Here is a 15,215-nt window from a genome sequence, read left to right as displayed (position 1 = left end):
TCAGTCCTTCCAATGAACACCCAGGACTGATCACCTTTAGGATGGACTGGTTGGATCTCCTTGCAGTCCAAGGGACTCTTCAAGAGTCTTCTCCAACACCACAGTTCAAAATTAACAATTCTTTGGTGCTCAGCTTTCTTTATAGTCCCACTCTCACATCCATACATGACTACTGGAAAAACCACAGCTTTGACTAGATGGACCTTTGCTGGCATTTCATTAGGATTTCATTAGGATACATAAAATACTTTTGCCACCTGATGCAACTGAGAGCTGACTCACTGGAAAAGACCCTGATGCTAAGAAAGACTGAGAGGAGGAGAAGGGGATGACAGAGGATTAGACAGTTGTATGGCATCACCAATTCAATGGACATGAATTTGAGCAAATTCCAGGAGATAGTTAAGGACAGGGAAGCCTGGCGTGCTGCAGTCCATGGGGTCACAAAGAGTCAGACACGACTTAGCGACTGAACAACAACATCAGGATAACTCTTGGAGTAGGAATTAGGCTCTTGACTCTCGGCTCATAATCTAACTAAAAAGGAGCAGTGAGCCAGGGAATATTTAACACCAGCTCCCCCTAAACTATTATCTTGTGTGGTACTTGCCAATTTTCTTGGTGTGGATACACCCATCATAGAGGCTTTCAATCCACCAAAAGGACATCACTGAGCTGTGACTTGGGGGTGTGCAGGACCCACAGGGGTGCCCTGGAGCCAGGACAGCCAGCCCCACACATCACTGTGTGTGAACCCCCTTTCTCGATCCACCCCCAGTAAACGATCAAAGCACTGTAAGAGCCATCCTCTGCTTCACCACCCCAATGACTGAACTCGCTTATTCTGAGTCTACCATGTCAGCGCCCAAAACTGCAAGACCTTCTATGAACTGATTCATTCCATTTCTCAATAATTCAGCATTTTCCCAGGTGAGAGCCTATGTAGTAACTTCTTTCTTTAATCCTGGTATAAAGACATTCCAGTGTTCTGAAACCCCAAAATGTGTTTTCTATCAAATTCTGGAAGGTGAGAGAAAACACCTCTAGAGAAGTTAGTTCCGCCTTAGCACTTCCTAACGTTGACTCACAGGGTACTGTTGATAACTGGCCACAAAATAGCTCTATGAGTGGCACATAAGCCACAAAAACAGCACTTTAACATGGCTCACCCTCAATACTGTATGCACACAACTGAAGGAAACACAGATGAACCAGCCACGGTTTCACCTACTCAAGCTTAAAGTTCAACAGAAGGGGTAAGGTAAGTGTAAAAACAACAAAAATGCACCAAATGTCAGTTAATGTATTCATGGACCACTGCAGAGGCTTTAAAGGACAGAAGCTAGTTAACTAAAGAGAGACCGGAACATGTGAATGAATTCTACCCTAGCAGTTCTTAGTCAACTTAAACTACGTCGTCTCTAAGGATTAGCTTAAATAACAGTCACCTCCGAGGACAATTTCACATAAAACCATAACTAAGAGATCACACGAAAAGATGATACAGCAGTCACACATAAATCCCTTTAGATCTACAACCCACATTCTTCGAGTCCAACATGATCTGGCTTCAACAAGGGGCATATTATAGGCTCACTGCCAAGGGTAAAACTACATGAGATCAGAAATGGGAGAGGAAAGGAAACGCAGCCCCAACCTTATTTCATCGGAAGCACTGCTGTCGTCGGCGCTGTTCCAGAATTCTGTACAGCTCTCCTGTAAGCCAGCTTCTAGAAAACTTCCTGTCGATTTCAGCAGCATTCCTGCAATGTCACTAAGGGAACAGAAGCAACAGACGTAAACCAGAGAAGAAAAACCGTCCCCCCTCAGCCTAACTCTGGAATGAGAACCTGAAAGATTGAGCTGGTGTGTCGACAGTTCAAAATCAATGACAGTGAGACTTCTCCTTTAACATAAAATCATGATTAACATGAAAAAAAGCAGAAATCGCGATCGTGGAATGTATCTACCTTTGTTCTACTACCAGTTTTCCATTATAAACCTTAAAATCTTAAATTACATTCACAGTAGCTATGTCATTGCCACAGGCTACTTTCATCTTAAATGTTCAAAATGGTATAAAGTGGACTCAAATATGTATCTATGACAAAATATTTTTAAAGGCTCAATAAACTAAATGATAGCATAAGAAACAAAGTGAATTCCTTAAATGCAGTTGCTTTTAAAAACTTCCATCACAATTTTCATAGTCAATGAACATAAACTACTGTAATCACTGATGCTTCTCATCAAGTATACAGTCTAAATACTAGGGTTAAAATGCAAACCCAAATGCATAAAGCAAATCTAAATGAGTCCAGCGAAAATTCAGCAGCAGCTTACTGACTTCTATGATGAGAGGAGCTTAGAGCCTAGTGAAACAGAGCAGGTAAGCCCACAACCAGCATCAGATGGGGCAGAAGGTAACTACCAGGGGAGCTCTCTGAGGGTGTGGGCTCAACAGGCCCTGCAGGCAGGAACTAGAACAGCAGAGGGCAGCGGGGCTCTGTCAGGAGGAGCACGGACCGGGAGGAGGGGGAGGGCAAGTCGAGGAAGAGAAGGAAGGGTGATCGAAGCGCACGAGGGTGTGTTAAGCAGGAGGCGGGTCCGTGAAGAGAAGCTGCCAAGCTGGAAACAGCAGAGCAGAGGGGAGTGAGACCAGGACGGTGACCCAGCCGTGCCAGGGGAGGCCTCGGGCATCCAGCGACTGTGTGATCGTCCTCTGGTAGGCAGAGAGGGTGGGCTGTAACAGGGACCAAGTGGGAGAACGGCCTGACTAAAAACATGCCTGTAAAGGGCAGTAGTGTACAAGGAAATTCAGGATAAATTATTCAGCAACTAATCAGTATCTGTTATGGAGTAACGAGCAGCAAACAAAAGAGATAAAACTTCTTCAGTAAATGGAGGGAAAAAAGAAGCAATAAATCAAACAGAAAAGAAGAATACAGAGTGCTTCAACTATTGACAAGTGCTCTGGAGATGAAAAATTAAGGAAGAACACTAAGGTGCTCTTGCAGGAGTTTCAACTTTAAACGTGGAGAAGATAACATCTGGCCAAAGACCTGCAGGAAGTGGGGAAGTAAGTCGTAGAAAACAGTCCGAGCACAGGGATGGGCAAGCGCAAAGAGCCTGAGGCAGGCGCAGGCCGGGCCTACAGAAAAGGCAGGAAGCCACTGCGACCACAGAGGACGCGCAGGAGAGCCCAGGAAAGGAGGATACGGAGCTCGTGAAAAGTCAGACTGTGCCTGGTCTCACGGGCCACTGTTTAGGTGCTCTTACTTAAGCACGGAGAACCACTGGTGTATTTTTGAACAGAGGTAAAAATGGTCTGCAAGGAGATCAAATCAGTCCATCCTAAAGGAAATCAATTCTGAATATTCACTGGAAGGACTGATGTTGAAGCTGAAGCTCCAATACTCTGGCCACCTGATGTGAAGGGCATACTCATTGGAAAAGACCCTGATGCCGGGAAAGAGAGAAGGCAGGAGGAGAAGGGGACGACAGAGGATGAGATGGTTGGATGGCATCACCGAGTCGATGGATGTGAGTTTGAGCAAACTCTGGGAGATGGTGAAGGACAGGGAAGCCTGGCGTGCTGTAGTCCGTGGGGTCACAAAGAGTCAGACATGACTGGGCAACTGAACAACAGTAACAAAAAATGGTCTGGTGTACAGTTTAACAGGATCACTGAGAATAAACCTTAGAGGATGCAGGGCAGAAGCAGACTCCTGAGGGAGCTGCTACAGCAATACAAGGGAGAAATAACAGGCTGGGAAGTGGGGAAATGAGCAGTGCTGAGCGGAGGTGAGATGCTGGTTATACCCCAGAGGGATAGCCACGGGGAATTAGAGACGGTGTGTGAGAGAAAGAATGGGGTCAGGGTTAACGTCAAGACGGCTCGAAGGAACACTGCCGCAACACAACAAACACCCAGAACTAAAACCGTGCAGGTGGGCAGCCCCTCAGCACAGGCAGCGACGAGGCTCCGGAGCTTCTCAGAACACGGGACGTGAAGCTGAAGGCCACAGGCTGCGCTGAAAAGGAATCCGAAGGACAAGCCAAAGATAAAAAGGCACACTGACAGGTACATAATGAGCCTACAAAGAAATTAAATAACAAGAATTGGTAGTGAAATGAAACAGTAACCTTTTCAAACATCTTTTTTTTTTCAGCAAAGCTTGACTGAGAATAGAAGATGCAAACAGAAGAAATTACAGATGAAACAGAACAACGGAAATTAAGAGGGGCAGGAAGCGTCAAAAATGGCAGTGAAAACGCGCTTCCGTAAGGCTGGCTGTGGAAACCAATCCGAACAGGAAACCAGGACAGACTGGGAGCCCTGGCCTGAGGCCAGCTGAGCAAGAGCAAGTTCACTGTTCACTCAGAGACGGAGGAACGCGTAAAGACCAGGTGGTCAGGGCGGAAGAGTCAACACAACATTCTGAGATACACAGAGACCTGCGGGGTGAGGACAGTGACTCTCTGCAGGGAGAAGAGAACTCTGCAACAGCTGAAGTCCTGGAGGGCGCACACAGCCGGGTGGGGGCGGGGGAGGAAACGAGAGCTGGGTATAAAAGAGCTCCTGAAAAGGTAACAGACTAAACTGCCGACGCGGCATGTGAGAGAAGGCGGCACCACGGGGCGGCCACGGGGTCAGAGCCAGGGAGGAGGCCCAGTCCCCAGCCCCTCAGCAGGGAAGCAGCCCCCAGCCAAGACCACATACCTCACACCTCGCTCTCAACTCTCAGGTGCCTGCACTTGAGAAGACACATTTGTGTCCTAGAACAGACAGACCAGTGAGCACTCCCTGCTGCTTCATGCTTGTCCGCTGTTTACAGTTCGGTTCCTTCACCATATATAAACACCCGGCTTATACAGAACTGTGACTGGCATTACATTCCCAAAACAGTGTCAGTGAAAACATCTGCTTGGTAGGCTGCAGAAGTGCCCACCAAGACGGATACAAAGACTGATGCTTGCAGGCCTACTCCACTCGGCAAGAGGCCTTAAATTCTCCTCCTTTTATATAACCAAGAGGGTGCACCCCCATGGCAGGATTTCTCTACTTCAAAATTGGCACACTGGGTGGATGGGGGGGGTGGTGGTGCACGGTCCTGTGCATAGTAGGACGTTTACCAGCATCCCTAGCCTTCACCCAGTGAATACAATCAGAACTGTTTCCAGACCCCACCACACATCCCGGGGGGCAAGTCACCCCTGGCAGAGAACCACCACTCTAAGGATGACAAAGCCCAGGAGAGGGGCACACGGGAGGTACGGACGTTTGTCGTTTTCACATAATTAGACCCTTGCACGTGGAGAACAGAACCCGGGAGCAAACCAGGAGCGAGAAAGGAAGGCAGCCACACGAGGATTCCTACCAGAAAAGTTTTCCAGCCTGTGCTTCTCCTCCCCGGATGTAATGGGTTATTTCTTTGGTGAAATTCCATTCTTCTTCTAGCAGATTTTTTAAACTATGTGATGCTTGAGGTAACTGCTGTAGCATTTGGATCCAGCTTCTCATGTAATCAAAATATACCTTAAGAGACAAAAAAACGCAAAAGGAGATATTTGAGAACAGGATTCAACAACTCACAACTTTCATCCCTGTTAACATGAAAACTGTAAGTCAGACAAGAGGAAGAAGGACCACTGAGGCATGAAGCTCTGAGGGAAGGAGATTCTCCATCATTAACTGAGGTCTAAACAGGATTTTTCTTTAATTGTATAACTCAGCTCCCTAGCAACTGAACATATTATTCACAACTGCTGCAAGTTACTAAGAAAATAAAACATTCACACTGTACAGAATACAGTGAAGTAAAAAAAAAAATCAAAATAATAACACAGAAATTTTCATGTTTAATATACTGTGAATAATATTCCTTTAAGAGCTTGGGACCTTTATTTATTTAATTATTTAAGCTTTAGATGGTTTCTTACATGTTAAGAGGAGGCAATGAGCACCCTTCTTCCCACTATTATGTTCCCAGCATCCAGATTCTCATGACATAATTTTTCAAGGTTTATGACATATAAATTATGCTCTATAACCAAAATACTTGATTGTTAAAAGGAGTTGTTTATGTCCACCACAGTTCATCTTCCAACAGCTTTCACAGTGCTAAAATTCTTGTTTTATCTGCTGCTTAGCAGGGTTTTACTATGATGTACTTTTTCTCAAGACAGGCTCACAATTGTTATTTTATAAAACATCACTGTCTGTGGATTCTTTTACTGAAAGGATACCTTGACTGGGTATAAAATGTTTGAATTACACATCCTCTCCCTCGGAGCCTTGAAGACTTTACTCTGGTAGCTCCTAACACCGTGAGTCATGTTAGAATCAACGAAACTGCTGAGAGACTGATCACCACCCTCCCCACCCCCTGAAGGCGGCTTCCTTTCCTGGCCTGGAGGTTTACAGGCTCCTTTCTCCAGGCCTGGATCTCAAGGACCTTAGCAGGCTACACCTTAGGGTTCTCTGAAATGAGCGTTTTCTGAGATCCAATAATAACTTTCAGTAGGCAAAAACTCTGGAATTGTTCACTTAAAGAAAACTATCTTCTGTTGTATCTCTGGAGTTTCTGGGTCCTCCTCCACCCAGGCATGTGGCATGAATCTCCAGTCACGGGTCCATTATGAACACAGCTGTGTAGTGGAACCTGCGACTTCAAAGGTCTATGCCCATCTCATCCCAACAAAACAGGTCTTTTGCACATCAGGCTCGGGACCTCCCTTTCCACTCCTGGAGGGCAGCTTCATCTCCCTGGCTTCCCTCAAACTGTGCTGTCCTGAGAGCCCTCTCAAGGGGCGGCTGCCTTACAGCACACCACAAGGGCTGCCAACGGCCGCATCTTTGTGTATCCCATTGCTACTTTCAAACCATCATCCTCACACAGCCTTATTTAAAAACAAAAGAAACACTCTGCCCCTTTAAGGTTTCCGTGATCAGGTGTGCCCTGGACGCCCCGGCTCTGCACCATCATCTACTGATTTTCCACGGCCCAGAGGCAGTCATCACACAGCAGCCTGTGCCTCAGCCTTCTCTCCGTCCCAGGCTCAGCTGTGTGACTTTAACATCTGGTGCACCCCCCGACCCCCACACCGATTCAGGTCCATTCTCCGACTGCCTCCGGTTCCAAGCACCTTTCCTCCTCTCTGACGAGGTTTCCTTTCTGATCCTGGCATTTACCAGAACCGCCCAAAACCCAGTTCAAACGTGCTGATGCTAAACCCCCCTTCTCGCTGCAGGCTGCTTGCCCAGCTCCCCGACTACACTCTCTCCTCACTCCATCAGGAGCTCCGGCGCCCTGGTGCCTCTTCTCCTTCAGACTCACCCCTCTCCCCCTCGACCCCCCGTCCTCCCGCAGCGCTCCTGTCGGCACCTGCTACCTCCCCACGCTCTGCCAGCCCGCAACGCCTCTTCATGTGCCTGTCACAACCCCGGAGCGAGACAAGCCCAGCGCCCTTCCCCATGCCCACCGTCCTCCAGAAGCTGAGGCCTCCAAGAGCCACACCACGGGGAGGGGCCACTCTGCTACACAGTCGCATCCGCCAGGCACAGAGCACACGTTCCTGGTAATACCTGAACCTCTGCTCAGCCCATTCACTTTCTCTCTACAAACACAAGTTTGAAATTTCTCCATTTTCCTCACATGGCCAAAATCCATTGCAACCCATTCTCACAGGTGATGTCAGCTCTCTTCACAGAAAAAAAAAAACCTCTGTTACTAGATATAAAAGCTCTTATCGTCCTGAGACAAATAACATGAACGTACATACTGTTAAATTACCATTCTTCCCTTTTTAACAGTAGAGGAACTGGGCCTCCTGCTAAGCCCAGCACTTGTGTTTTGAGGCCCATTTCCTTGTGGAACCCAAGGAACCCTGCACTCCCAGTGCCCCCTTCCCTCTCATGATTTAACAAAATCAATCCCAAAGGCTTTCAAATGGTCTCGTATCTTCAATTTAAAAATCTCACTGGATCCAACATCTCCAGTACTCATCCGGCTGCACGAACTGGATACCCAGCAATCTCTCTATATACCTGCTCCGTACCCAACCCATCCCTGAGTCCTGCCAGTTTCACTTCCTTCCTTTCGAAGGATTCAAAGAACCCCCGTGCCTCTCCCTGAATCTATGCTATTCCTCTGTAACCCAGGGACTAGTGTGCGCACCACCAGACCAGACCCTGCCTGGTCTCTCTCCAGGCTCACAGGACAGGATACGCTGCAGACAACACGACGGTCTCTGCATACCACACGCCTTCGGTCTTCAGGCTGTCCTCCTGGGGCCACACCCTGCAGCCCCGTCACACCCCCAAGGTTCCACAGCTCTAATTCATCGCTGTATGAGCCCTCCGCGTGGAAGGGAGGGCGGCATGGTGCACTAAACGACATGCTCGCCTCTCCAAAGGCCACGGTCTCCTTCCTTCTTGACGAAACACTGGTTTTCTTTGGGTTCCACCAGTTCTCAAGTTATGCCCCACACTACTTCATCTAGGACACTCTGGGACACGATTTTTAAAATCACTGATAATTTCTAGTCCTTCATCTGTGAGATTACGGTGATGAACTAAGGGACATGATGACTCACACAGAAAACTAGAAGCAAAGTCAAAACTAACTTCTCAGCACTGCTAAGGTCCTCTAACCAGCGGAGAGTCTCGGGACTTCCCTGAACCTAGGATGTCGACCTCTCCCAGGTACACGAGGGCGCTGCAGGTGGAAGACCTGGACGGCACAGCTCACCTGCCTAACCCGCACCCTTCCTGCCTCAGTGAACATCCCGTAAAAGATGTGGCGTTTGTCTTTGTGAGGCCATCACAGACAATTTGGAAAGCAAGGCACTTTTTGTCTTTTTAAACTTCTGGTTTAACTACTCACAGAGAGAAAAACTAATTTGCCTGTTGTTTTTATTGTAAACTGTTCAATGACAGGCTTTTCTGACACAAGAAATATATACAGTATTTCAAAACGCGGCCACATTTCATTCATTTTCTGTATTCTCCCAAACAATAAAAAAAGTCACTTTATAGTCAAAATTATTTCTCGCAAGACACCAGATGTAATCAGTCCTCCCCAGCCATACCCTTTCTTTTCTCCTTCTGCTAGAGGCTGAAAACCTGAATCCTTGAGGCCCAGCCTCCCCTAGAGCGAGGCGGCCACACAGCAGGCCTCGTCAGGAGGATGCTGGGGGCTGCCAGGGGAGCTTCTGCTCTTCTGGACCTAGCTGACCAGGAGACTTGTCCCTCTGCCCCCTTCCCGTCCCTTCCAGCCTAGAAAGTGAGGGTGGTGTGTCTGGAGGTGCTGCAGCCATCCTGAGGCAGGATACAGAGAGGTGTCAAGCAAGGGTGACGGCTCTCCCAAAACAGCATGACGACAAGCCTTCCTGTTTTCTATCCTGTTCCATCAACCTGCCACATCACGTAACCATCTGGGCACCTACTCAAGCAGCGCTAACATGGGCTTTCTGTATGCCAGCACTCCACCAAACACTACACAAAGCAAAAGAACTCGAGTCACAGCCCCTGGCTTGTGCAGCTTTCAGCCTAAACCGGGGAAACCCGAGGACAGACGAGCAGTACATCACTAAGTGTCAGACAGTTACGATCAGAACCACCAGAGGGGTCCAGAGAAGACATGCAGAGACGCACGCTCGAGGTGAAAACTGTCAGCTAACGCTCGGAAATGAATCCTGAATGGAAGGATGAGGAGGCGAGGAGACACGCAGAGCAGGAAGGAATACCAGCAGCACAAGCAGAGAGCTCAGGAGAGCCAGGAGAAGACACACGCGAGTCGGACATCTCCCGCGCCCCCGGCCCCGCCCTGACCATCAGCATTTTGTGCAGGTCCTCCTCGAAGGCGTCGATGTTGCAGCCGGTCTTCTCGGGGTGGTCTAGGACCCCGTGCAGCATGAACTGGTAGTACTGCTTCATCAGGAGGCCGCCCTTCAGCACCTCCTTACACTCTCTCACCAGCTGCAAGACAGAAGGCACAGTTCCACCATCACACACGTGCCACCAGACAACTGGCTGCTTTTCACACAGTTCCCGCGCAAATCCTCAAAACACTCAGGAAAACTGAGCGGTGCCTCTGAGAACCCTAAAATACTTTCCAAGTTCTTTATCCATTCATTCACATAAATAACTTAGTAACCTCAAGTGAATAATTGAAACAAATCAGTGAAATTAAAAGTATTTAATATTACAGCATGGGTACACAAAAAAAATATGTACACAGAAAACTGATATGCTAAAATATATTCTTCTACAAATAAAAGTTTTACAGAAAATAAATTCTACAGAAAAAGATCTATGTTTATTCTAGCTCACATTATAAGACAAGGAATATAAGACAAAAAAAAATTCCTCATGAGACTGGTCCTTTTTAACAACAACAACAAAACATTAATAAAGATTCAAATGTACTCACAGACCACAGAGCCTGGGGGCCTTTGTAATAATTTAGCATACTTAACTATTGTGATTTGTGGCTTTTACCATCAAAAAAACCTCTATCATCATAAAAACAAAACAAAACAAAAGAACCTAAGATAAATCTGATGGAATTAAATAGAAGCTGGGGTGGGGGGAGGTGGGGAGTTGTAAGGAAAACAAAAGGATGAGTGAGACTCACTGCCGTGCGCAGGCCCCGGGGAGGCGCCGTGAGCATGGAGGTGAGACGGAATGACAGGACCTGTACAGTCCTTCCATTAACAACATGCTGGTCGCGAAAGCAAACTGGTGCAAACTTACTAGAATCCAAACATGTGTGACTCACTAGTTAATTGTCACATTTTATACGCAAACAGTAATCAGAGATCCGGGCTAAAACCGATACACAAATATATTTATCACAATATTATTCAAAACAATGAAGATTAGATAAATTATGATGCACTGATACAGTAAAGTACTAGTGCAGTCATTTAAAACCTAATTTCGGAAAAACATTTAAGGGTGAAAACGCATATTCTTTTCTTTTTAAAATCATTACATGTGCAGAAAGCATGTACATATAGGAAAACAAATGGAGAGAACTATACCAAAATGTTATAGCAGTTATCTCTGAATAGCAGAAGAAGATAGCTTTAATTTTTCTCTGTACTTTTGAAATTTTCTGTATTTTTCAGATTTTCTAAAATAAACATGGATTGCTTTGTAACAAGATCCCCTTCAAAATGTTTTTAAATTAATTACTCACAATAGGAGAGCAATGGCTAGAATTAAATCTATGAAAAAGTATTAACATAAATTTCTGTTAAGGATGTCATTTAGGTGCTTACAACTCAATCTGAATACATTATAGACAAAATTTCTATTTTATTTTTACTCTAATAACGCTTCACTGGGCTTCCCAGGTGGTTCAGCAGTAAAGAACCCGCCTGCCAGTGAAGAAGACACAAGTTTGATCCATGGATTGGGAAGACCCCTGGAGGAGGAAAGGGCAACCCACTCCAGTATTCTTGCCTGGGAAATCCCAGGGACAGAGAGCCTGGCCGGCTATAGTCCATAGGGTTGCAAAAGATCTGACATGACCTAGCAACTAAGCAACCACAACAAAGCTACATCAATCCAAGTATTGGTTTTCTACTTTCCAAAATGTTTTAACATAAATGACTGTTTAATCCTCACCACAGCCCCATTAGTAAAAGGTCAACTCCCCCTTGTTTCACCTGGTTATGTTCCCAAAGTATGTATTTGCTCCGTGGGGAGGGGAGGTAAGGTATTTTAACCAAACGCTCTAAGTAATGGCGGTGATATGGGGGACAAGTGAAAAGTACAGCCCACGTGGACGGCAGCCAGTGACCAGAACCAAGATATCTGGTGAGAAGGAAAAAGCGCCAAGGTGGGCACAGAGCTCGGGCTGGTGCTGGACAGGAAGAGAGGTGATGAGGTGCAGGCCCAGCCCTCCAGTCCCGTCAGTCACCGGGCTTCACGCCACAGAACAAACCACACCAGGCCTGTTCTGTGCGTCCCGCCCCGCCTGTCCTTCAATCGGCACTCGCCCCCGCTGCCCGTCTGACATTCAGGGCCAATGAGCTCCCAGACCTAACTCCCTGGGGATGGACAATCGCAGGCCACACACACACAGAATCAAAATCCAGTGTGGTTATTTCATACAATGAACGTCAATATGGGAACATTGCGAGGCACAAATATAAACGCTCAGTCTGGTAGATGCAACTGCTTCCAGCCATTCCTCTATTACCTGTGGAGTAGCCAACTCCCTGAAAATCCCACCCACGTGAACAGTAACTGAGAAAGCAGAAGCTGTCATTGCTGCTTAAACGGTACAAGTGCCTAAGCAAGAAAATAGCCACACACTTCCCTCCCCACCCCCCCGCATACCAGAGGCCTTCACCTGTCTATACAAAGCTTCAAAAAGAACAAAACGATAAAGAACTGAAAGTCTCTCTTATGAATGAATCTTAAGTTTCCAGTCTTCAAAGACTGATGGTAACAGGATACAGAGGGTCATACCAGGGTGTGCACCCCTTTTAGAATGAGGAAGCGGAAGACAGAAAGGGTGGAACCACCACCTCATTTTTAAAGACTGCATGGAAAAAGAACATTTCAATTACCCAACAGAGAGCAGCTTAGAAACACTAACATACACTAATTTCCACTACTTGCAATAATTAAGGGGGCGGAAAATCCTAAAAAGAAAAATTCGAGTCTATAGAAAAAAATATAGTAAGAACTCGGCATTTTCTGAAAGTCCTTGAGACAAACCTGCTTAATACTCAAGAGGGATGGCTCTCCAGCAGGCCTCTGCTCCAGCCTTAACTTGAGACATTCGTGAATGACGTTCAGAAGGACTCGGCAGAGGACTAGGAAGGCAGGCTCGAAGGAGGGTAGATCCATGGCCCTCAGCTCCTCCCAGGACACGGTGCTGCACTCCTGCTCCGAGGAAGGCGGCGTCCTGGACAGCTGGACATAGTCTGAACCCCACATGGGGTCTGGGAACTCAGAAAACTGCAACACAAAGGCAACAAAGCGTGAGAGCACCCAGGAGCACTTCCCAACACTGCAGTTACAAACTACCGTTCTCCAGAATTGCTGAGAAACCCACAGAAATCGTCGTTTTACAGGAGAAATAATCTTTAGAATAATTCACCATTTTCAATACAGACCTAAAAAGCTCTAGGAAAAAGGATAACAAGAACTAACGCAGGAGGCCTAAGGGGCACGAGCTCCACCCCTGGCCCCCTGGAGGAGGGCAGGGCAATCCACCGCAGCATTCTTGCCTGGAGAATCCCATGGACAGAGGAGCCTGGTGAGCTGTGGTCCGTAGGGTCGCAAAGAGTCAGGTACGACTGAAGAAACTTAGCACACACACACGCAAGAACTAAAAATAAAGCTGTGTGATACCTTTATCAAAAAAGCGTAGTAGGAAAAGAATCAAGCTCATCGTTTTCATCATACATTTTTTATCATACTTAACTGGAGCATTTGGTTCTGAGGTTACACACAGTATTATCTACAGCTATCTCTAGACTGAGAAAACCGGAGAATGATTAAATCTGAGAGAAGATGACAAAACCAGATAGCCATTTGTGAAACATAAAAACTGTGGGTTCGATCAAGTCTTTTGTCCATCTGTTCTCCTGAGTTACATTAAACAAAGGCTAAAAAAAAAAAATCATAAAATTAACCTGGTCAGTCTAATCTGTCTATCTGATGTTTCCCAGGAATCCTACTGTTGCTCACCGTTCACGCAGTTACCCATCAGATTCCTCATGCTCTCCCCTTGAAACAGCAGATCTGAAGCTCTCCCAGTGTTCTTAAACCTCTGGCAATACCATCCTGACCAAGCACTCCAAGAACTTGCCTTCTCCTTTTACTGAGAAAACTGAAGCCATCAAAATTCGAAAATCTCAACTTTTCTTCAACTTATAACATCACTCACTAATCGCAGCTGCTCCTCTTAACTGGTCTCCCAACTCACATTCTTTTATTGTCCACACATATTTTTGCATCTAAATTAATACATACTTTTAGTTTCCCGTAACAGGCAACGATTTCTAAAATAGCTGCATAATTTTAAAAAATGATTACTTGTGATAAATGTGGTCAGGGTTAAGACACGTCTGTGTGAACGCTTTTGGCGGTATAAGTGCTCGTTTCTTCTGGTGTGGACAATGACATCAGATAAAATGTTTATTTAGAGCTCTACAAAACTCGGCAAACTTTCTAGGATAAAATTCTGAAGAACAGTTTTGGCATTCTCTGTAGTTCCAGCCTGCTGATTCATCTGCTTCAGGCTCACTGGGAAGGGACAATCCCTCCTTCTCAACAACTGTAAGACAGCCCAGAGATTCAGCGGCCAGGCCCACCCAGCTCGAGGAGACACATTCCTGCTGGCGCTGCCCGCTGCACCAACCCATCCAGGGAGGAAGAGACATCACAAAGCTGCTGATCATGGAAGAGACCGAGGTAAAAGAATCAGAAGAGCTGACACTGATTTAATAGTGTAGGACACAGGAGAGAAGGGCAAAAATACTCCTAATGCAAATCTCACTAAACCCCTCTGGGGGGGAGAAAAAAAACAACCAACCAAGATTCCTTAAAGAAAATCCATGATGGCAGTGAAAACAGAAGGAATGATGTTGAAATCTGAATATACAAATTTGAAATAATTCAGAAATTAACTGCAGAAATGACCACTACAACCTAGGGCAAAAGGAAAAGGAATAGAAGTTTTGAGTGACAAATAAGATACCTGGAGGGCAGGTCTAGAAGCTGTAACAGCAGAATAAGGGGAGTTCCAGAAAGATCGAAAGGAAGAGGTGGATGAGAGATTTCTGCAGAGTCAAGCTATCCCTGATTTGTGAGGAAAAAGGAAAACAGCCTCTGCACAGGGAAGAACTCAAGTACAACTCATTTACCTTCTCTAAAAAACTACCAAGGAAGAATGGGAGATTTGAGTCAAATCAAAATTGGTAAGAATGGATGCCCAAGGAAATGAGAAGCCGTGAATCTCAAAGGAAAGGAAGCACAGAGGCAGATACAACTCCACAAAGGTGACTTGGCCAAGGACTCCAAGTCAAGTATCAGCAAGGAATACTGGAAACTGCAAAAAATTGTAAAAGCATACTATAAGGGAAAACTTAGATCTTAAATTCACAATTGTAATAAAACACAGGGAGGGGAAAGGGCAGTAAGGTGCCAGAACAGCCTAAACCCTTTCCTATTTCTCTTTCCCTAA

At 46.1% G+C, this 15,215-nt stretch overlaps 1 protein-coding gene across 1 annotated transcript in view; it reads right to left on the bottom strand.

The window, feature by feature from the left end:
* The window catches only part of MAP3K4 (mitogen-activated protein kinase kinase kinase 4), a 105,554-nt gene that overhangs the window by 33,306 nt on the left and 57,033 nt on the right, over window positions 1-15,215 (bottom strand). Inside the window, exons 5-8 of the mRNA XM_068984976.1 lie at window positions 12,740-12,982; window positions 9,836-9,982; window positions 5,382-5,539; window positions 1,658-1,774 (exon numbers count right to left, since the gene is read on the bottom strand). Coding sequence (XP_068841077.1) covers window positions 1,658-1,774; window positions 5,382-5,539; window positions 9,836-9,982; window positions 12,740-12,982 — 665 coding nt within the window. The remainder of the gene's footprint in view (window positions 1-1,657; window positions 1,775-5,381; window positions 5,540-9,835; window positions 9,983-12,739; window positions 12,983-15,215) is intronic.

This window comes from Capricornis sumatraensis, chromosome 13 (assembly GCF_032405125.1).
Source record: "Capricornis sumatraensis isolate serow.1 chromosome 13, serow.2, whole genome shotgun sequence".
Lineage (NCBI taxonomy): Eukaryota > Metazoa > Chordata > Mammalia > Artiodactyla > Bovidae > Capricornis > Capricornis sumatraensis.
Note: the sequence above shows the minus strand (reverse complement) of the source record. Positions and strands in the feature narration are given on the sequence as shown.